This window comes from Chiloscyllium plagiosum, unplaced genomic scaffold (assembly GCF_037043375.1).
Source record: "Chiloscyllium plagiosum isolate Xiang-an unplaced genomic scaffold, Cpla_swu_hap1 HiC_scaffold_4, whole genome shotgun sequence".
NCBI classification, from domain to species: domain Eukaryota; kingdom Metazoa; phylum Chordata; class Chondrichthyes; order Orectolobiformes; family Hemiscylliidae; genus Chiloscyllium; species Chiloscyllium plagiosum.
Window position 1 is genome coordinate 99,190,409 of NW_028270142.1, and position 23,012 is coordinate 99,213,420.

Genomic DNA, 23,012 nt, shown 5'->3' on the forward strand with positions numbered 1-23,012 from the left:
GGAACAAATTTATGCATCACTTACAACAACTGCTCCTTAAACAGTTTCCACATGTCTGTTGTGCCCTTTCTGTAGAACAATTGCTCCCAATCTGTAGTTCCCAGCTCCTGTCTGATCGCGTCATAATTTCCATTTCCCCAATTAACTAGTTTCCCATGGTAACTGCTCCTTTCCCTTTACATGGCTATGGTAAATGTGAGGCAGTTGTGGTCACTGTCACCAAACTGTTCTCCCACCGCGGGATCTGAGACCTGTCCTGGCTCATTGCTGAGCACCAAAGTACTTCTTTGAACTTCTTCAGTAATTCTTAATCTAACTTAAATCAAAACAAAATAAATATGATTGTGACTTGCCTCTGTTTTTGTTATTCATCATCAATTTAAGCCACTGATGCAAAATATTATGCATATCTGTTTATATTCAAGGGGTAGGTGATGGCCTAATGATATTATCACTGGGCTAGTAATCCAGCAACCTAGAAATTATTCCAAGGACCCAGGTCAATTCCAACCACAGCAAATGGTGGAATTTGAATTCAAAACAAAACTGAACTTAAAGTTTAATGAAGATCATGAAGCCATTGTTGTAAATACTGATCTGGTTCAACAATGGCTTTTAGAAAAGGAAATCTGCTGTCTTTTCCTGGTCTGGCTTACATGCGACTCTAGACCCCTAGCAATATGTTTGACTGTTTACTGCCCTCTGAAATGGCTTGAGAAACCATCCAGTTCAAGGGAAGTAGGATGGCCAATAAATGCTGGCCAAATCAGAGATGCTGTATTCTAAGAATGAAATATGAAGATTGAGTAACTTGTGCTAACATTTACTGACTTTTAAGATTCAGCTTTCATTATTTTAAATTGATACAGAGCTGGACTGGTGACACCCTTTGTGACGCACATGTGAAGATGTCATTCTATCAGGTATTCCTTTAACTACAATTAATAGCTGTTGAAAGTTGTGTTTTAAATTTGTCCACTAAAGACTAATGTTCCCCAAAAGCAGCAAAGGGAGTTTACAAAGAGAATAAAGGAATACATGTTGAACAACATTTGTAGTTCTGACTCTGAATTCTTTTTAATGAATTTCACTATTTTTTCCTAAGAATTTCACAATGTAATGAAAAGGGTGAGAAAAAAGAAAGTGCTGCTTTCTGGTGTAGAATCTTTGGATGGTGTTTGTCTACTTTTTACATGTAGCAGTTTGAATTGGTTTTAGGGAACCTGTATGTTCCCTTTTCTCTTCACCCCCTGTTATATGTATGCAAATACCTCCTCCATCCTAATCTAGAGAGTGTCAGCTGCTGATGTGATAACACGTGTTTTTATGGCAGGGAAATATATATATTTTATCTCTTTAAGAATCAGATGACTCGAGGAACTGATTTCTCTTAAACAGTAACTGGTTTCCAGTAAATGATCATTTGACCAGGTTACTTTGGAATTATTAATAATGGATGTAAGGAGTTTGGTTAACTGAGAACATTCTGCTACCAATGAGATTAAAAATGGATTTTTATTTTCAGTATGATTTATTATCAGTTATTATTTATGATAATTTAAAAAGCACGTGTAGTGATTAGGAGTAATGTTCTTTTATTTTAGTAGAGTAAATCTCTGTTTTAAACTGAATCTTGTGGCTTCATTCTTTAAGTAAGTATTTGGATTTTCAAATTCCAAAATTAAGTGTTAGTGATCTCTACTGAGGTTATAGTGGAACTGTGACTGTAATACCAGATGTTGGTGTCTCGACTTCTTCCACTTCTTTGACCATCCTTGCAAATTCCAGCACTTCAGTATCAGAAATTTTTACAAAATGAACAAGGAATGGGTAAAGGTGAGGGGAGAAGAGAAAGTAAGAAGAATATATTTACACTCTCTAGAATTTCTCATGATGTGGAGGTGCTGGTGCTGGATTGGGGTGAACAAAATGAAAAATCAGACAACACCAGGTTATAGTTCAACAGGTTTATTTAGAAGAGATATAGATTCATAGAGATGTACAGCATGGAAACAGACCCTTTGGTCCAACCCGTCCATGCCGACCAGATATCCCAACCCAATCTAGTCCCACCTGCCAGCACCCGGCCCATATCCCTCCAAACCCTTCCTATTCATATACCCATCCAAATGCCCCTTAAATGTTGCAATTGTACCGGCCTCCACCACATCCTCTGGCAGCTCATTCCATACACGTACCACCCCTGCGTGAAAAAGTTGCCACTTAGGTCTCTTTTATATCTTTCCCCTCTCACCTTGAACCTATGCCCTCTAGTTCTGGACTCCTGCCCCTGTATCAGGTAGCTAAGTCACTTAGCTACTTAGAGTCAGAGAGTCATAGAGTCATACAGCACGGAACCAGACCCTTTGGTCCAACTTATCCATAATGACCAGATATCCTAAACTAATCTAGTTTCATTTGCTAGCACTTGGCCCATAAACCTCTAAACCCTTTCAATTCATATATTCATCCTTTTAAGGCGAAAGTGAGGACTGCAGATGCTGGAAACCAGAATTTAGATTAGAGTGGTGCTGGAAAAGCACAGCAGGTCAGGCAACATCCAAGGAGCAGGAAAATCGATGTTTCAGGCAAAAGGCCTTCATCAGGAATGGAGCCATTATAAAGGTACCCCTTCGGTCCCTTTTATATCTTTCCACTCTCAACCTAAACCTATGCCCTCTAGTTCTGGACTCCCCAACCTCAGGGAAAAGACTTTGTCTATTTATCCTAACCATGCCCCTCTTGATTTTATAAACCTCAAAAGGTCACCCCTCAACCTCTGACGCTCCAGGGAAAACAGCCACAGCCGATTCAGTCTCTCTCTTTGGCGCAAACCCTTCAACCCTGGCAACATCCTTGTAAATCTTTTCTGAACCTTTTCAAGTTTCACAACATCCTTCTGATAGGATGGAGACTAAAATTGCATGCGATATTCCCAAAGTGGCCTAATCAATGACCTGTACAGTTGCAACATGACCTCCCAACTCCTATACTCAATGCTCTGACCAATAAAGGAAAGCATACCAAACACCTTCTTTACTATCCTATCTACCTGCGACTCTACTTTCAATAAACTATGAACCTGCACTCTAAGGTCTCTTTGTTCAGCAACACTCCCTAGGACCTCACCATTAAGTGTATAAGTCCTCTCTCTTTGTCTTGACGAAGGAGCAATGCTCCTAAAGCTTGTGCTTCCAAATAAGGCTGTTGGACTATAATCTGGTGTGTGAATTTTAACTTTGGAATTTCTCAGTCCATTAATTCATGGTTGATGGAAGTACTATTGGAGAATTAGTCATACTAATACCCTTACTATCAATCTTTTTGATCCTATTGGTGATTATGGTCTCACTGATGTCCTTCCCCAAGATGATCAACACTGCATCCAACATGGGGCTAAAATATTCAGGAACATTTACTTTTCCATGCCATCACCCCACACCCCGACCTGCGCCCTCCTTTTAGTTCCTGTTGTCTCCTGTTGTATGCCAACTTCTTCTGCAAGAATAGGCTATCAGGCATTATATTACGTGGTGATTTTGTCAGTTAAATAACTTAGAGCATGTGCTATAATGGCATCCTGTTAGTGAGGACTGTTAACTATTCTCCGTTAACTGGATCTGTCCTCAAGCCAAACGTATATTCTACCTACCACCCAATTGATTAATGAAGTATTTGACTGAGTGACATTATGATGTCAGATGGATAGGATACACATCTCAGTGACTGGTAGACCATGTTAAACATTACATTCCTTTGACTGTCAGCAGTGGGTAATGTACTTACCATGCTAAATCAGCTTGTCCTTGCTAAACTCAGAACAGTCGGACCATTGTCCAATTGAACAAACATTAGTGTGGTAAGGGAGGGCCTTAAACTAATTGAAGTTTTTGGTGGGGGACGGATTGTGGTAAGGGATATATTGGCTTACAAAGGAAAATAATATGGTGCATTACTGGGCATCTGTTTTGATATAGGTGAAAGTGAGGACTGCAGATGCTGGAGATCAGAGCTAAAAAATGTGTTGCTGGAAAAGCGCAGCAGGTCAGGCAGCATCCAAGGAGCAGGAGAATCGACATTTCGAGCATAAACCCGATTCCTAAAGAAGGGCTTATGCCCGAAACGTCGATTCTCCTGCTCCTTGGATGCTGCCTGACCTGCTGCGCTTTTCCAGCAACACATCTGTTTTGATATGGATAACCAGAGTGGGACAGAAAGGATAAAGTGTACAAGCATAAGAAACAGCAACATATAGGGTCAGAAGTGGAAAAATGATTCAAGAAATGTGACATTAATGGCTCTTTATTTAAAGGCACGTAGTATTCAGAAGACACAAATGAATTAACAGGTTCATAGATATGATCTTATAGCCATTGTAAAGACATCATTACAAGGAGATTAATTTGGGAACTACTGTGTAAATAGTAGTGTAAAAATCGATCTCATGTCTAAGTCGACCCCTTGTTTTTAGCCAAAAAACTTTGTATTTTTCATATATCTCCTGTAAAAGTTGACCCTACTATATTGCATTATAAACCTCTTACAAAGGAAACGGCATGTTCCCATTCACCCACCTAAAATACATCACATTCACTCATTCATACCGGTAACCGTACTCATCACTCTTTGTTTACTATATTGTGTCTCCATTCATTCATTCATAACTTTACTTAGCCCACTTGGGACTTTTTGATTGATTGATTCATTCATTCATTCATCTAGACCGGTACTAAGTCTATCGGTACTTATTGCACTTTGACAGTTAATATTGTTAAAAAGTTAATCATTTTAATTGTGCCATTATATCTGAATAAAAATGAAAATTATTAGCTACATATATCTTTAATTCTTTGACAAATTTGTTAATGTTGCTGAGGTTCACAACATACGGGAGTAAATGGGGGGGAAACTGAAGAATTTGGCGGGTAAGTTCAAGGAACTTACACATTTAGATTTTAATAAATGTTTTATTTTAAGTGTGCCATTAAACCAGGCCATGATGATATTGAACAATGTGATTTTGAACGATTTCAATTAATTTTTGACATGCTAAATTTTTGAACCAGTATGTATGAATAAAATTTACTACCAGTAATTCATTCTTGTTTCTCTTGTTTTTATCTGGTAATTACCTTTACTGTAATTTATTTTGCTTTTCTTCTTTAGCTTGGATTAGTTGTGCAATCAAATTGTGGGCGGCACGGTGGCACAGTGGTTAGCACTGCTGCCTCACAGCGCCTGAGACCCAGGTTCAATTCCCGCCTCAGGCGACTGACTGTGTGGAGTTTGCACGTTCTCCCCGTGTCTGCGTGGGTTTCCTCCGGGTGCTCCGGTTTCCTCCCACAGTCCAAAGATGTGCAGGCCAGGTGAATTGGCCATGCTAAATTGCCCTTAGTGTTAGGTAAGGGGTAAATGTAGGGGTATGGGTGGGTTGCGCTTCGGCGGGTCGGTGTGGACTTGTTGGGCCGAAGGGCCTGTTTCCACACTGTAATGTAATCTAATCTAATCAAATGAACTTCTGCTCATAATACGGTATTTTGAACTGCAGCATGAATTTCAGCCCCTCAAAACTAGTATCCGTGTATTAGTTAACCCAATAAACAGAACCTTTTAAAAATAGCTGAAAAAATATGACTTTTACACAAGTATATACGGTAAATATTCAGGAGTACGTGACTGGAACTTCATTAAAAGATGCAGCAAATTTTTCTCAACATTGAGATTGTCGTTGCTGGATTTCTCTTAAGATCCTACCATTGTCCACATCATCTATGCTCCAATAAGATTCCAACCATTGTTTCTCTGCCACCAAAGTTAAACTGACTGGTGTGTAAGCTGGATTTATCTTTACACCATTTTTAAAGCAAGGGCACAAAGTTTGCAATTCTGAAGTCTCCTAGCCACAAACTCAAAAGAAGACTGAAAAATTTTGACCAGTGCCTCTGTAATTCCACTCCCTCTTCCTTTAGTACCCTTGTACTGAAGAATACTGAATCTCATCCAATGCTGATGCCTTATCAACTTTGAACACAGACAGTGTATCCAAAACCTTCCACTTACAAATTTCAAAACCTTCTAGTGACCGAATATCTTTCTCTGTTAAAGGGTTATATTAATATATGTTTCCTTGGTAAAGATAGATGCAAAGTATTCATTTAATTGCTCTGTCTTGCCCCCACAAATCAATGTTGATATTCTCATTATGGTCCATAATTGGCCTCATTCCTAGTTTTACCATCTTTTTACTGTTTTTGTGCCTTTTTAGGCTCCTCTTTATCTACCTTGCTTAGTAGTTCCTTAAAGAATACTCATAAATTTGTCAAACATGATTTCTCCTCCACAAAACCATGTTGAACTTTTAAATATCATACTATTATGTCCTTAATAATGGCTTCTAGCATATTCTTATGAATAATTTTAAGCTCATTAGCCTATAGTTCGGGATTCTACTGGGATATTTTGTGAATCTGGGGAATTTTGGAAGATCATAGCTATCTCACTACCTGGGCAGCCAAGGGACTTGCTACCTTATAGATCTAACAGTTTTTTTTGTAACTTTACCTTAACGTTGTGGTCATTTTTTTCTCTCTCTCTCTCTCTCTCTCTCTCTCTCTTTCTTTCTCTTTTTTCCCTCTCTCTCTCTCTCCTCCCTTTTCTGTCCTGCTCATTCTCGCTCTGCATTTTTTAGCATTATTGGAGCTTTTTTGTCTTTTTTTACTGTGAAGCCAAAATATGTTTATGCTGCTACTGTTTAATTGTTTCCTATTATTAATTCCCAATTCTCATCCTCAAAATGATCTACTTTCACTTTACTCTTTTTTTCTTTTTTAGCACTTCAGGAATCTTTTACCAACTGTTTTTATTTTTCTTGTTAACTTCCTCTCCTTTACATTACATTTTTTTTACATTTTTTTTTACATTACATTACATTACAGTGTGGAAACAGGCCCTTCGGCCCAACAAGTCCACACCGACGTGCCGAAGCGCAACCCACCCATACCCCTACATTTACCCCTATACCTAACACTACAGGCAATTTAGCGTGGCCAATTCACCTGACCTGCACATCTTTGGACTGTGGGAGGAAACCGGAGCACCCGGAGGAAACCCACGCAGACATGGGGAGAACGTGCAAACTCCACACAGTCAGTTGCCTGAGGCGGGAATTGAACCCGGGTCTCTGGCGCTGTGAGGCAGCAGTGCTAATCACTGTGCCACCGTGCCTCCTATTCTAATTTATTTTTTCTTCTTATTTTTCGTTCTTCTTTGTTGGATTCTAAAATCAGTCCAATCTTCTGACTACTATTTTTACCATCCTATCTAGTTTTTCTTTCAATTTGAAATTACCTTTAACATTGTGTTATGAAGTTGAAGGCATGTACTGTACCTTTAAGAGAGAGTGAATGCTGTTTTGCACTGAGAGCTTACAAGCACCTGTCAGTAGTCTCAGAGTGTACTGAAAATTGAAAATATGTAACATTTTGTTGTGAAATTGATAGCTGAGTTAGTTGCTGTTTTGACAACAATTCAAATTTAACCAATCTGTTTGAACTATGCCTCAGGATACTAAATCCCAATCAAGTTTGAATTTATTGTTTGCCCAACCTTGAACCAATGAGACAATCCGATATTGGAAGGACAAAAAAAACAGGCATTTTGAAAGTCAGACAGAAGAACTGCCATCGAGAGCACTTGGCATTGAAACACTCTCCATCAAAGGTACCTTTTTATATGAAACATCTTCACATTAAAAGAAAGAAGATGACCCAGAGAGATCTTCAGCTGAAAGAAAAAAGATACCGGAGATGGCAGCCACTGCATAGTTTTGAAATTAAGCTGATGTAATTTTAATGAGTGTTTTATTGGAACAGTATATTGTTGTAGAGTTGGAGGCAGATAATAAGCGGTTAAGAGAAAGGGGGGCCTTAGAGTTGTGAATAGTTGTTTGTTAATGGTCACTTTTAGAGTTATAGAATAAATTGATATTATTTTCTTTAACTAGTGGAATTTGGAAGTTCTCTATCACTCATATTTTAACAGATTACGAGGCAAGGTGAGTTTTTCTGGACGTTTGGTTTAATTAAGAGGGGTTCACTGCCATGACATAACAATGGTTTGTTAGCCACAGTGTTTCTTCTTAAAGGAACACTTATTTGCTGAAAGGTATGAAATATTTCTTAAATATCTGCTACTGCTCCCTTCTTATCCTATCTGTTAACTGACTTTTCCAGTTCATCTTGGCCAACTCTGCCTTCTTTTATTTACATTTATTTACATTTAAGACATTAACGCTTCTCACAATCTGTGAATTGTTATCTCAATCTTTTCTTTTCCAAAGAAAAACAATCGCATCTTCTCCAATCTACCAGTGTACCTGAAGTATCTCATTCCTGGAATCAGAAAGGAAGGAACTTGTGGAGCCCAATTTCACCAAATTGCAGAAATATAGAACAAATATAGAAATATATATAGAGAAATATAGAGATTATTAATGTTATTAATAATCAATGTACTTATTAACATTATTCGAACACACATTGGGAAAATAACAATGTTAAAGCAAAAAAAAGGTAGAAATTCCAGAAATGTGGAGAGGTTAGCTTTTTAAATTTGTTTTTATGAGAATATTTTCAAGCCCAATGAAGAACAAAACAGTGTTGGGTTGGTTCTAGGGCAAGGCAGAGTTTGTGTAGGGTTATGTTATGGAAACAATGACTACAATACTGTTTGGTTTACATTCCCTTTGGAAAAGGGCATGAAGCAATCAAATGTGGAAATAATAAACTGGAAGAATACCAACTTCAACAAGTTAAAGGATCTAGACTTGGTGGACTGGAATAAAAGTTCTGTGCATAAGCTGCAACTGAACAATGTGGAGTATTCAAATGACCTTAGAAGTATTCCGATGAGGAGAAAGGAAATGCGTTTAAATATAGCATTCTCTTGATGACTAAAGATACAGAGTTAAAATCTGTCTGCCCTGTTGCTTGGTCTTTGTGATTTGTGACCTACCCTTACCAGTTCTTTTTGAAATGGGTAGCATGCAAATATAATGTTCTCACCTCACTTATTTGATTGTAGCTGGGACTGAACAGATTTCTGCCTGCTGACTTTCCCTTTATGGCATTGGCTCTACCTTTTTACTGAGAAGAAGGTTTTAATGATAAACAAAAATTGCTGGAAAACTCAGCAGGTCTGGCAGCATCTGTAGAGAGAAAGCAACGTTAACATTCTGAATTATTTCCAGGAAATGTAGTTCTTTGGTTTTTGCATTTTCAATGATATTGAGTCAGCCTACACTTCTTGAAAGAAAACATTAATACCATTTAAAACAAGGACAATGGGGCAACACGGCAGAGAGGACTTTAGAGTAAGATGTGCAGTGCTGACACCATTATTGGCTAGAGGAGAAATACTGTGGTTCCCCAGGGGACCAGAATGTTACTATTGACAACCAGAGGAACTGACAGCAGATGGCCACAGGTGGTCAGCTCTCAGCATCCGGGCCAGAGAATTTGGCAGCAGTATTATGAAAGACCTAATAACTCAACAGGTGTGCTCCAAATCAGTGAATTCATCTTCACAAGGCATCTATCCATCATGAGGCTAGCCTCTCATCTTTCAATGCACCTCATGTTAATTAATCAGTCAGACTAGCTTTATGTTGCACTAGTCTTTCATGATTTTGCATCCTTTCCAAGGTGCAGATACTTACATTTAAACCATTTGAATAAGCAGGCAACATGAAATTTTGCATACTGTCTTCATTTGATCTAGAAGGAGTTGGAAATCCTCCAATATGCTCCTGGCACCCTTCTTTGGTGTTAAATAATTTTATGGTCCATGTGACATAGTAAGAATATTAGATAGGGAGATAGACTGTCATGGATCTTTAATCACTGAAAGTTGCAGCTCAAAAATCCATCAAACATTTTTTGACTAATGTAAGTGTATTGAATAGGTGGTGATGTTTGTTCATTGCTGATCACAATATCTGGGTCTTTGTACATCCAATCAATGATCTAGCATGAATAAAAAATACCAATAAGATGAATGATTAGTGCATTGGAGGAATCGGGACATAGTAAAATTTAGTTTCAGTATAATGCAAAATACAATTGCTTTGCAGTTACCTCTGACGTGAAAAGTGAAATATTTGCTGATGGATAATTACCAGAAGAAAAAGGACAAACCAAACCAAAGAATGAGATAATGGAAATATATTACTAGGATTGGACAGTGTTATTTGAGTTATTTAATATAATACAAGTGTAATATTGTATTTTAACACTGGAAAAGCCTACGTTGAAAAGCAGCTTCACTGTAACTTAACTAATGGAGTATGCCTATATTGTTAATTGGAAAATACCTTGCTTGAAAGGTGGTGTTGCAATAGATTATCTTGCAAATCTTTACATTGATAAATTCTTGATGTCACAAGCAATTAAGGGCTACGGGGAGAATGCGGGTAAGTGGAGTTGAAATGCCCATCAGCCATGATTGAATGGCGGGATGGACTCGATGAGCTGAATGGCCTTACTTCCGCTCCTGTGCCTTATGGTCTTCTGGTCTAAACTAATCACAGGAGTCTTGAGATACAGGTCAACGATCATTTATTGAGCCAATGTTGGGATAGTCCATACCAGTCAATATCCACAAAAATGAGCAGCACTTTAACTCATTGAGGATTCATCAGATATTTATATGTTCTAAGTCAGTACATTATGAAAGCCAATATGTTATTTGCCTTATAAAATGTTCTGTTTTAGACAAATGTTTTGTTTTTCACAGATTCCAAAAGTGAGGGGGTGCCTTTTACCCTTGGTCTCACCACTCCCTATTTTCTCAGGTGCCATGCTATCTCCTCTCTGATCCCCTCTTTGATTAAAGCCCATTGCTTAGTTTGTTTCCCTGGGAATAGAGCCACTCTCAAATTCCATTTCCAAATCAGGCCTCAGGGTTAATGCTGGTTCAGCCACGTTGCATTTTCATAGAAAGTCTCTCTCACTACTGTATCAGTATCTATGCATGTTTCTGTAGTTTACCTAACTTTTCTTTAACCTGACTACTTTCATGAATAGGAATAAATGAAATGAATCTTAAATGACTGATATGATCATTGTTTATGAAGTTAACTGAAATGCTCTATCTTACTCTTAATCAACCTAGTCCCCAGCTGTAACTTCATAGAGTCATAGAGATGTAAGCACGGAAACAGACCCTTCTGCCCAAGTTGTCCATGCCGACCAGATATCCCATCCCAATCTAGTCATACCTGCCGGCACCCGGCCCATATCCCTCTCAACCCTTCCAATTCATATACCCATCCAAATGCCTCTTAAATGTTGCAATTGTACTAGCCTCCACCACTTTCTCTGGCAGCTCATTCCATACACATTCCACCCTCTGCATGAAAACGTTACCTCTTAGGTCTCTTTTATATTTTTCCCCTGTCACCCTAAACCTATGCCCTCTAGTTCTGGACACCACACTGCAGGGAAAAGACTTTGAGAATTCAATCTATCCATGTCCCTCATGATTTTATAAACCTCTGTAAGGTCACCTCTCAGCCTCTGACACTCCAGGGAAAACAGCCCCAGCCTATTAAACCTCTCTCTATAGCTCAAATCCTTCAGATTAACTCATGTCATACCTGAAGTGCCCCTTAACTATGGTGATCCTCAACAATAATTTGGAACTTGTTCTTATTGATGAATATGTAATGACACATCATACAGATATTAATAAAAGAAATTTTCATTAAATAAAGATATTGTTTCACATGTAACTGTATTCTGGCACTCAAACAAGCTTCTTGGAAAAAGGAGATCATCATCAACTCTGGTCAGTTGACATTTCAATGCTTTATCTTCAATATTATTTCTAGTCTTAGCACAAATATATTACAATTTACCACAAAGAGCTGCCTTTCACACAGGAAATATGCCTGGAAAAACCCCCACAAATAGTGAATGTGTTTTATAATTGGATTCATTTGGATAGGTTTCAAGCTGAACATATCTATGCATGTTGTGTAGTGATTGTAATGAGGTCAGTCAGGTGGACCTCGTAAAATGAGTTTCCTGATTGGGACTGTTAATCTGGTCCAGCCAGGGAGTCCTGGCTGACAGGTGTGCCAGAGATTCTGTTCACTCTGGGACCTGGCTCAGAGAGAGCCAGACTAGTGTCAAGTACCATGCACTTGGGTAAATAAAGGGTGACTTGGTGATGGGATACTGGCCTTTGTGGAGATATTTTTGTTGCTTCAGTAAATAAAAGTGTCCTTTAAGGAGCACATTAACAAGTCCAAAAATAGATCTCAGATGTAGGTTCAATGAAAACTACTACTCATGAGCACTAGGCTGACTGGATAGCCTCACCTTGAAGCATGCAACAAATTAGCTGTTTCATCAGAATTCAGTAAAGGCTAAGTAAATGTTTATTTTCCTCATTCTCTCTGGACACTAACATTTTTCTCTAGTGATCTGTTCAGCTATTACTAGTATGCAACAATCTGATTGTCAATTACTGTGGAAAAGTAAATTTGTTCAGTCCCAGAACGTCTGTTCACATACGAAATAGTAATTTTTGATGAAAAAGCAATGAATCCTGGCAGAAAAGGCTGTTGTTAGTGGAAAAACTAGTTGTAATATGGGGATTGACACATGGCCAATATTACCTGGAAGAACCAAGCACATGTTACTTGTGTGGTGATAGTATGTCGATTTAAAAATGACACTCGGTAAGGTATGACTTTATGGTGTGTTCTGATTTGGCAACAATGATCAAATGATACCATGCCTCTAACCAAAACAAGAGCAACCTTAGACATCCCTTATGATGATAAAGATGGGTGAAATCTCTTAGTATAGAATATTGTATCCCATGACAAATTATTCTGTAATGGGTGATATGGTGCATAGAATGCTTTGAGTGGACAGCACATTTTCAAATAATGAACGGGGGAATTTGACTGTAGATGATATTCGGCAATAATATTTTAATCACACAACTTTTCTTTTAGTTGCAATCCTGTGAAGAGTGCAATGATTATGGAAAAATTAATTTGTTGTTTCTTCCTGTGACTGAAAGTGTTGTAACAATTAATGACTGAGTATGGTATCACTCACTGCATGAAAAGCAAATCGAATATGTCCATATTGTCACAATTTGCATGAATTATGCTAATAACCTTGCCAGCAGCCCTGATGTACGTCCTGGGTGGCAAGTGTGGAGTGGGAATTGGGAAGAAAAAACTGTGCATTTCGAAATGCAATCCTACTTTTCAGCAGTTTCCATCTTATTTTTTATCTAAAAAAAGCAAAAACACAATTTCTTATAACTTTCACCCAACAAACATTTAATATTTGAAAATGGAATGGGTCCAGCTTGATCCATAAAAAGAATGGCAGCAAGATCGACAACTTTTCTTGTTGCTGCCAGCATTTGACATTCTGCCAATCAATTCTGTGGCTTTAAATTGTTTCAGGTGCCCAAGCTGAGAGACACATTAAATTATATCAATGGCGAAAACCCAGAGTTCATTTAAAATAGTTTGCAATGGGAGAAAGAAAATGATGGAGACTTCACTTAAAAAAATGTGAAAGGGGAAGGATAGGGGGGGAGACAGAGAGAGTGAGAGAGCATCTGCCTGGCTAGTACCAGGGTTAAGGATATCTCCTCCAGGGTGGAGAAATTTGGTGTGGGAAGAGAAGGATTTGGTTGTCATGTTGCCTTTGGGTAACAGTGACAGATCAGGATTAAGGAAGTAGTCTTGATGAGTAGCTAGGAGCTAAATTGAAAAGCAGAACCATAAAAGTAATAATTTCTGAATTATTACCAAAGCTGCAGGCATATTGGCATAGGGAATTAAGATTCGAGAAATGAAAATGTGGCTCAAAGCCTCATGTGGGAGAAATGGGTTTTGCTTCACGAGGCACTGGCAATACTACCAAACATGTCAAGCCCAATGACCGTTCCTTGGAATGTTTCAGAACACTTGGACACATTAGTTAATTTTCTCTCTTCACAGATGCTGCTGGACTGATTGAGTTTCTCTTGCATTTTCTGTTTTTATACAACAGATAAATGCTTTTCCTGCTGGATAAGCAGTCATTAATGACAGAGATCAATGTTGAGAGGGGAAAAATTTAAAATGGAAATAAGGGGCAACTTTTTCACGCAGAGGGTGGTGTGTGTATGGAATGAGCTGCCAGAGGAAGTGGTGGAGGCTGGTACAATTACAACATATAAATGGCGTCTGGATGGGTATATGAATAAGAAGGGGTCTAGATTAGAGTGATGCTGGAAAAGCACAGCAGGTCAGGCAGCATCTGAGGAGCAGGAAAATTGACGTTTCGGGCAAAAGCCCTTCATCAGGAATAGAGGCAGGGTGCCTGCAACCTGCCTATCTTCCTTTCCACCGATTCACTCCATCCTCCTCTCTGACCTATCACCTTCATTCCCACCCCCATTCACCCATTGTACTCTTTGCTACCTTCCCCCACCCTCCTCTCTGACCTATCACCTCCATCCCCACTCACCTATTGTACTCTCTGCTACTTTCTCCCTACCCCCACCCCCCTCTCATTTATCTCTCCACTCTGCAGGCACCCTGCCTTTATTCCTGATGAAAGGCTTTTGCCTGAAACATCAATTTTCCTGCTCCTCGGATGCTGCCTGACCTGCTGTGCTTTTCCAGCACCACTCTAATCTAGACTCTGGTTTCCAGCATCTGCAGTCCTTGTTTTTTACCTATATGAATAAGAAGGGGTTAGAGGGATATGGACAATTGCTGGCAAATGGAACTAGATTTGGTTAGGATATCTGGTTGGCATGGACAAATTGGACCAAAGGGTCTGTTTCTATGCTGTACATCTTTATGACTTGATTTACAAACTGTATGAATAATTTGGATAAAGCGACTAAATGTATGGTAGTTACATTTTCAGCTGCCATCAAGTAAAAACGTAAACTGAAAAAAAGGAGGCAGGGATATTACATAGGAATACATACAGCTTATGTGAGTGGCCCGAAATCTGGCAACAAAGAATAATACAGGAAAATGTGAACATTTTCACTTTGGCACAAAGAGTAGAAAGCAACATACTATTTTCACTTTGGCACAAAGAGTAGAAAGCAACATACGAGATTGTGTGGATTTCAGTGGTACAAAGGGATTTGGGTATCATGGTACTTGAATTACAAATGTTAGTGTGCAGATAAAGCAGGTTTCTGGGTTGGAAATGGAACTTTAGCATCTTGTGCAAGGGGAATGGAAGATAAAAGTAGAGATATTGTATTACACCTGTGCAGAGCCTAGGCGAGACAATATATGGTCTTTTGTGTTTGGTTTATCTCCTAATGTGAAAAGGATATAATAACAATGGAATCCATTCATTAATGTATTTACAGATGTTATTATTTTGGTTTGATTTATTGTTGTCACATGTACTAAGATACAGTGAAAAATACAGGCAAATCGTACCATACAAAGTGGATCATGACAGCAGAACTGCGTGCAGAATACAGTGTGACAGCCACAGAGAAGGTGCAGAGAGATCACAATTAACATTTAAGAGGTCCATTCAAAAGACAACTACCTGAAGGAGCAACACTCTGAAAACTAGTGCTTCCAAATAAATTTGTTGGATTATAACCTGGTGTTGTGTGATTTTTAACTATGATTTTTAACTATCAAGTCTCCACGAAACATTATAACATTAATTAGTCCTTACCAACCACCTCCTGGACCTGAACAGATTACAGAACACCAGTTTCCCCAATTAGCATGTACTGTTTAAAATACCTTTTAACAGGGCCATTATCCCTTTAAGAAACTAACTGTCAAAACAGCATTTAAGTGAAATTGCATGAATGAATGAAGGTCACACTGGCAAATAGTAAACAAATCTCACAACCCAGCTATGGTAATCAGTTTAATATACTTTACTCTTTTATTAAGTACAGATACAATTTCTAAAGCATTTAGAGCACATAGGCCTAGTTTTTACTAACATTTACTAACTTAAAAGACAAAAGGACTAACAACTCTTAATTATACAAGCAGACCAAACAGTCACTGTTAATCCCATCAGAAGTAGCAGCCAGCACTTGTTTTAACCCATCTCCTGTCTCCCAGGACAGAAGCCTTTCAAACCTTTGTGTACTATAGATAAAACAAAGTAACACTACAGTAATGGAATTATAATATATGTAAGAACTGTGTATAAAAGGGCTTTTGTAAGAACTGAATATTGGGATGCTAGTGCTGCATCGAACTTCTGCTGTGATTGCTAAACACAAGAGCCTATTTTTGCCACTCACTGTTTCCAGTCATTCTTTGAACATGATCCCATTGGTGTGTGTATATAATCGAGTAGTGGATGCTCACGGGTTATGTAATAATGATTCCTTAGAATGCACTTCCTCTGAGCATACCTTGCCTCACAGATCTCGTCATGCTACAGCTCCTGTGTCACAGTTAATGTAACTGGGGGAACCGAAAGGCATGATTTAGAACTCACATGGGGAAAAAGGAAAAAAAGACACCAGTCACAGATTTTTAATTAGTGGTGATTGTAAATCCTAGTTAGTGATTCTTATTTCCATGTGCAATGCCATTTCTTCCTTTGTCACCAGGAAAGATCCCTATCTTTCGTCACTGATGGCTGTGCACTCTGAAACCCCGCTGATCCCCTCGGCCTTCACCTCTGCTGTAGTCCTGGTGGAGAGAAAGTAGAGTTATAAGTGTGAGAAATGTATTTTATTGAGTGGATCGAAATTAAACATACCAATAGGATAGGGAGTGGGGACGATGGATATTCCCACATGGGTTGGCGACAGTCGCTTCATTTTAGTCAACCTTGCCATTGCATGGTTGATGAGCTGATTGTAACCCAACAGAGGCCTCACTATTCCTACCACATCAGTAGACAGGGTTGGCCTGTCACCCTGAGCTCACAGTGGCTTCCTGATTACCACCATTCTCTTCCACCTCCTTCACCTTACTGGGGACTGCTTGACTGGGAATTATGGAATGCTTCCTCAAGGAGGCTGCTTTTTAAAAAGAAAACAATCTTGGCATTCCAACTTGCCCAGCCAGCTGAGGTTAACTATAGCCAAAAAGACCACAGTAGACTCATTAACACTTGCCATAGGCAGAAGTGGGTACTGCAGATGCTGGAGATTAGAGTCAAGATTAGAGTGGTGCTGGAAAAGCACAGCAGGTCAGGCAGCATCTGAGAAATAGGAAAAACGACGTTTTGGGCAAAAGCCCTTCATCATGAGCTTTTGCCTGAAATGTCAATTTCCTGAAGAAGGGATTATGCCCAAAACATCGATTCTCCTGCTCCTTGGATGCTGCCTGACCTGCTGCGCTTTTCCAGCAACACATTTTTCAGCTTTTCCAGCACCAGTCAAATCTTGACTCATTAACACTTGCCACAGTCAGATATCCTGAAAATGTGCCTAAATTGTAAACAATCCCATTCAGTGACAACATCGACTCCAGCTCTAATGAAGAAGTGCAACTATAATCAAAATTAATTGCTTCTTGAAGATGTGTAGGTTATTGAAGAAGAAGGCTTTATCAGTTTGACACATGGAAGAATCTATTCCTTAGGGTGTTTATTCCATCACAACTAGTAAAGTATCTGGCCATTTTAAAGATTCCTCTGTTGAGATCATGAGCATCCCAGTGTTGATAATTGATGTTAACATGAAAATATTTATATATCTAAAAACACTTGAACAACCATCTGTACCTTATTTCATATGTATCGATCCATCCGCACTCCCTGACTGGAAAGGTGCTGGCCAAACCTGTGGCCAGTTGTAACTTAACCACATTGCTATCCTGAAGCCACCACCGCTATCTAATTAGGAAATGACAGAGAAAGCAGAATAAATTACAAAATGACAAAGAAAAGTAAAAGTTACTCTTACAAGTAACTTTTAAGAAGACTTGAAAGTTACTATTAAATTATAATTTTAAGTTTCAGTTTGAGTTCCTATAAACTGGACAAATTGTGACCACAAACTTCCATCATTACCAAAACAGATCAAGTAGTTGGTTGGTTCCAATCAGATAACAACACAAAGTGGAATTGTTTTATTCATCTTGGAAGGTGGACGTTGCTGGCTGGACCAGCATTTATTACCAATTCCTAATTGCCACTTGAACTGACTGGCTTCCGAGAGCTAATTCAAAGTGTATTTAGGAGTAAAGGTATAAGTGGGATCACATTTCCTTCCCTAAGGGACATTAGTAAACCAGGCAGGTTTTTACGACAATCAATAAATGGTTACATCAGGCCATCTTTTAATATTAGATTTCCATTGCTTTATAGTTCAACATCTGTCATGGTATGGTGGAATTTTTATTAATAAACAGACCATGATATTTCAATTCCTGAGGCACTGAAGCGTAATCACGTTGAGAAAGCTGTATAACCTGTACTGGTGGTATTGCTTTCCTTTGCCAATAAATTGTGTTTTGTCCAATGGAAGGTGCCCAAAAAAGCAAGCTACTAGTAAACTGTGTTTAATTCTGCTGCTGATGATGTTGCTGCTCCTCAGAAATCCAATGTAGAGCAGTATGAGTTGTTTCAATGCCGCAGTGAAGTCTGATGGTTCAAATCAAGTTGCATAAAGCCTATGGTTTGCAAAAAGTTGAAAATCACCTGTACAGGAATAGTTCTGTGATTAAAAATCTTTCGCAGTTTCACATCCTGTCCATTTAAAACGGTGCTGAAAATGTGTTGCTGGAAAAGCGTAGCAGGTCAGGCAGCATCCAAGGAAAATCGACGTTTCGGGCATGAGCTCTTCTCCAGGAATGAGGAAAGTGTGCCAAGCAGGCTAAGATAAAAGGTAGGGAGGAGGAACTTGGGGGAGGGGCGTTGGAAATGCGATAGGCGGAAGGAGGTCAAGGTGAGGGTGATATGCCGGAGTGGGGGTGGAGAGGTCAGGAAGAAGATTGCAGGTTAGGAAGGCGGTGCTGAGTTCAAGGGATTTGACTGAGACAAGGTGGGGTGGAGGGGAAATGAGGAAGCTGGAAAAATCTGAGTTCATCCCTTGTGGTTGGAGGGTTTCTAGGAGGAAGATGAGGCACTCTTCCTCCAACGGTCGTATTGCTATGGTCTGGCGATGGAGGAGTCCAAGGACCTGCATGTCCTTGGTGGAGTGGGAGGGGGAGTTGAAGTGTTGAGCCACAGGGTGGTTGGGTTGGTCGGTCCGGGTGTCCCAGAGGTGTTCTTTGAAATGTTCCGCAAGTAGGCGGCCTGTCTCCCCAATAAAGAGGAGGCCACATCGGGTGCAGTGGATGCAATAAATGATGTGTGTGGAGGTGCACGTGAATTTGTGGCGGATATGGAAGGATCCCTTGGGGCCTCGGAGGGAAGTAAGGGGAGAGGTGTGGGCGCAAGTTTTGCATTTCTTGCGGTTGCAGGGGAAGGTGCCGGGAGTGGAGGTTGGGTTGGTGGGGGGTGTGGACCTGACAAGGGAGTCACGGAGGGAGTGGTCTTTTCGGAACGCTGATAGGGGAGGGAAGGGAAATATATCCCTGGTGGTGGGGTCCGTTTGGAGGTGGCGGAAATGACGACGGATGATACTCTGTATATGGAGGTTGGTGGGGTGGTAGGTGAGGATCAGTGGGGTTCTGTCCTGGTGGCGATTGGAGGGGCGAGGCTCAAGGGCGGAGGAGCGGGAAGTGGAGGAGATGCAGTGGAGGGCATCGTCGATCACGTCTGGGGGGAAATTGCGGTCTTTGAAGAAGGAGGCCATCTGCGTTGTACGGTATTGGAACTGGTCCTCCTGGGAGCAGATGCAGCGGAGACGAAGGAATTGGGAATATGGGATGGCGTTTTTACAGGGGACAGGGTGTGAGGAGATGTAGTCTAGGTAGCTGTGGAAGTCGGTCGGTTTATAGTAAATGTCCGTGTTGATTCGGTCGCCCAAGATAGAAATGGAAAGGTCGAGGAAGGGGAGGGAGGAGTCTGAGACGGTCCAGGTGAATTTGAGGTTGGGGTGGAAGGTGTTGGTAAAGTGGATGAACTGTTGAACCTCCTCGTGGGAGCACAAGGCAGTGCCGATCCTTCGTGATGGGGGATGGAGGTGTACAGGGACTGGATGTCCCTGGTGTACACCCTGTACATCTCCTTCCTCAGCACCTGCCTACAGAACCGACTGACCCCGCAAGGACTCCGGACTAATCTTCACCATGGACATCCAGTCCCTGTACACCTCCATTCCCCCATCACAAAGGACTCAAAGCCCTCCGCTTCTTCCTTTCCCGCCGTACCAACCAGTACCCTTCCACTGACACCCTCCTTTGACTGACTGAACTGGTCCTCACCCTCAACAACTTCTCTTTCCAATCCTCCCACTTACTCCAAACCAAAGGAGTAGCCATGGGCACCTGCATGGGCCCCAGCTATGCCTGCCTCTGCGTAGGATATGTGGAACAGTCCATCTTCTGCAGCTACACTAGCACCCCCCTCCCCACCACCATTTTCCTCCGCTACATCGATGACTGTGTCGGCGCTGCCTCGTGCTCCCACGAGGAGGTTGAACAGTTCATCCACTTTACCAACACCTTCCACCCCGACCTCAAATTCACCTGGACGGTCTCAGACTCCTCACTCCGCTTCCTAGACCTTTCCATTTCTATCTTGGGCGACCGAATCAACACGGACATTTACTATAAACCGACCGACTTCCACAGGTACCTAGAGTACATCTCCTCACACCCTGCCCCCTGTAAAAACGCCATCCCATATTCCCAATTCCTTCGTCTCTGCTGCATCTGCTCCCAGGAGGACCAGTTCCAATACCGAAAAACCCAGATGGCCTCCTTCTTCAAAGACCGCAATTTCCCCCCAGACGTGATCGATGATGCCCTCCACCGCATCTCTTCCACTTCCCGCTCCTCCGCCCTTGAGCCCCGCCCCTCAAATTCACCTGCACCTCCACACACATCATTTATTGCATCCACTGCACCTGATGTGGCCTCCTCTATATTGGGGAGACAGGCCGCCTACTTGCGGAACGTTTCAGAGAACACCTCTGGGACACCCGGACCAACCAACCCAACCGCCCCGTGGCTCAACACTTCAACTTCCCCTCTCACTCCACCAAGGACATGCAGGTCCTTGGACTCCTCCATCGCCAGACCATAGCAACATGACGGCTGGAGGAAGAGCGCCTCATCTTCCGCCTAGGAACCCTCCAACCACAAGGAATGAACTCAGATTTCTCCAGCTTCCTAATTTCCCCTCCCCCCATCTTGTCTCAGTCAAATCCCTCGAGCTCAGCACCGCCTTCCTAACCTGCAATCTTCTTCCTGACCTCTCCGCCCCCACCCTTACTCCGGCCTATCACCCCCACCTTAACCGCGATTTCGAAGCTCCTTGGATGCTGCCTGAACTGCTGTGCTCTTCCAGCACCACTAATCCTTAACCTCCTTCCACCTATCCATTTCCAACGCCCCTCCCCCAAGTCCCTCCTCCCTACCTTTTATCTTAGCCTGCTGGACACACTTTCCTCATTCCTGAAGAAGGGCTCATGCCCGATTGTCCTGTTCCTTGGATGCTGCCTGACCTGCTGCGCTTTTCCAGCAACACATTTTTCAGCTCTGATCTCCAGCATCTGCAGTCCCCACTTTCTCCATTTAAAACGGTGAGGAATCCTTGATATGCACCCCCTCCGCCGGTTGAGTTTCACAAGTCAGAATGATGGGTTGAAATCAGAGTGTATTCACTATAGTTAAATGATAACCCTGATACTTCTAAGAGGATGTCCCGCTCGCCTCGGTAAACAACGCTCCGGCATGAGCCCGAGCTCGTGCTTTAGCGGTTTATATCTGGCATGAAGCCCACTCGTGCTGGTTGGAACCGCGAGCGTGTTCATTGAAGAGCGTCCGTCACGTGTTCCGGTCTTGTTACTATGGAGACAGCCGCCCAAACACCGCTCCTCCACACCAGGCAACAACAACGTCTCAACATCATGTCGGCTCCTGCTGCATCAGCCGTTACCGGGAGCTGGAGCCGCCCAGGTCAGACTCAGGGTAAGAGCGACAACAGATGGGCACTCCCCTACTTCAGTGTGTGACTCCCGGCTCCCTCGCCCTGTGATAGACAGTCCGTGCTTACTCTTTTAATTATTTTTTCCCTAATTAAGCTGTTGTTATGGCACACTTCTGGCGTCGGTGGGACTTGAACCTGGGCCTCCAGGCGCAGAGCTGGGGACATTACCACCGCAGCAGACGCGCTGTGCACCGTTGCCGTGCATTTTCCCAGAGAGAGACAACTTTTCTGTTGATGTCGGAATCTTGTGACCGGCATACACTTGAATGAGGTTCGATACAGAAATATGGGGAGAGGTTGGAGCGATATGACGAGTTGCAATAGGCATGATGGGCTAAATGCCTTCCTCCTGTGCTGTACAATTCTGTCATGTGTAAACCTCATCAATTTAATCTGATTATAGATGAGCAAAGTACTGCATATATGATATGAAATTAAAATAGAAAATGCTGGAGAAACTCACCACCTGAAGAGAGAGGAGCAAAATTAATGTTTAGAGTCAAATGATTCTTCCGATACTACAGTTTCTCTCCTAATTTAAAACGTCCTCTGATCAATTGTCATCTTTGATGTTTCTTGGATAGAGTAATAGAATAATATGGCATGGAAACAGACCCTTCGGTTCAACTCGTTTGCGCTGACTAGATATCTGAAACTGATCAAGACCCATTTGCCAGCATTTGACCCATATTCCCTCTGAATCGTTCCTGTTCATGTACCAACCCCGAAGCCTTTGAAATGTAATTGTACCCCCATCTTCACCATTTCCTCTGGCAGCATGTTCCATACATGCACCACCTCTGCATGAAAACGTTGCCCCTCAGGTCCCTTTTAAAACTTTTCAGTTTACCTTAAACCCAAGCGCTCGAGTTTTGGATTCCCCAACCTGGGAAAATGACCTTGGCTTGGGAAATGAATATTCAAGGCTAC

General features: G+C 41.3%; 1 protein-coding gene and 1 long non-coding RNA gene across 4 annotated transcripts in view; one reads left to right on the forward strand and one right to left on the reverse strand.

Annotated features, from left to right (window-relative positions):
- Positions 1 to 15,412: 15,412 nt before the first annotated feature.
- LOC122549551 (uncharacterized) lies at positions 15,413 to 18,857 on the reverse strand. The gene is made up of 3 exons (XR_006311572.2): positions 18,455 to 18,857; positions 17,766 to 17,876; positions 15,413 to 16,723 (listed from the first exon to the last, which is right to left on the reverse strand). It is a non-coding gene; the product is annotated as an uncharacterized LOC122549551 (long non-coding RNA).
- Positions 18,858 to 21,577: 2,720 nt separating this feature from the next.
- cnbd1 (cyclic nucleotide binding domain containing 1) overlaps positions 21,578 to 23,012 on the forward strand; it is an 86,369-nt gene continuing 84,934 nt past the window's right edge. For 2 of the 3 annotated variants that reach the window (XM_087986509.1, XM_087986510.1), the window contains exon 1: positions 21,578 to 22,063. In XM_087986509.1, the coding sequence (XP_087842635.1) occupies positions 21,943 to 22,063 (121 nt within the window). In that variant the 5' untranslated portion in view covers positions 21,578 to 21,942. The remainder of the gene's footprint in view (positions 22,064 to 23,012) is intronic. The other variant, XM_087986511.1, reaches the window with a different exon arrangement.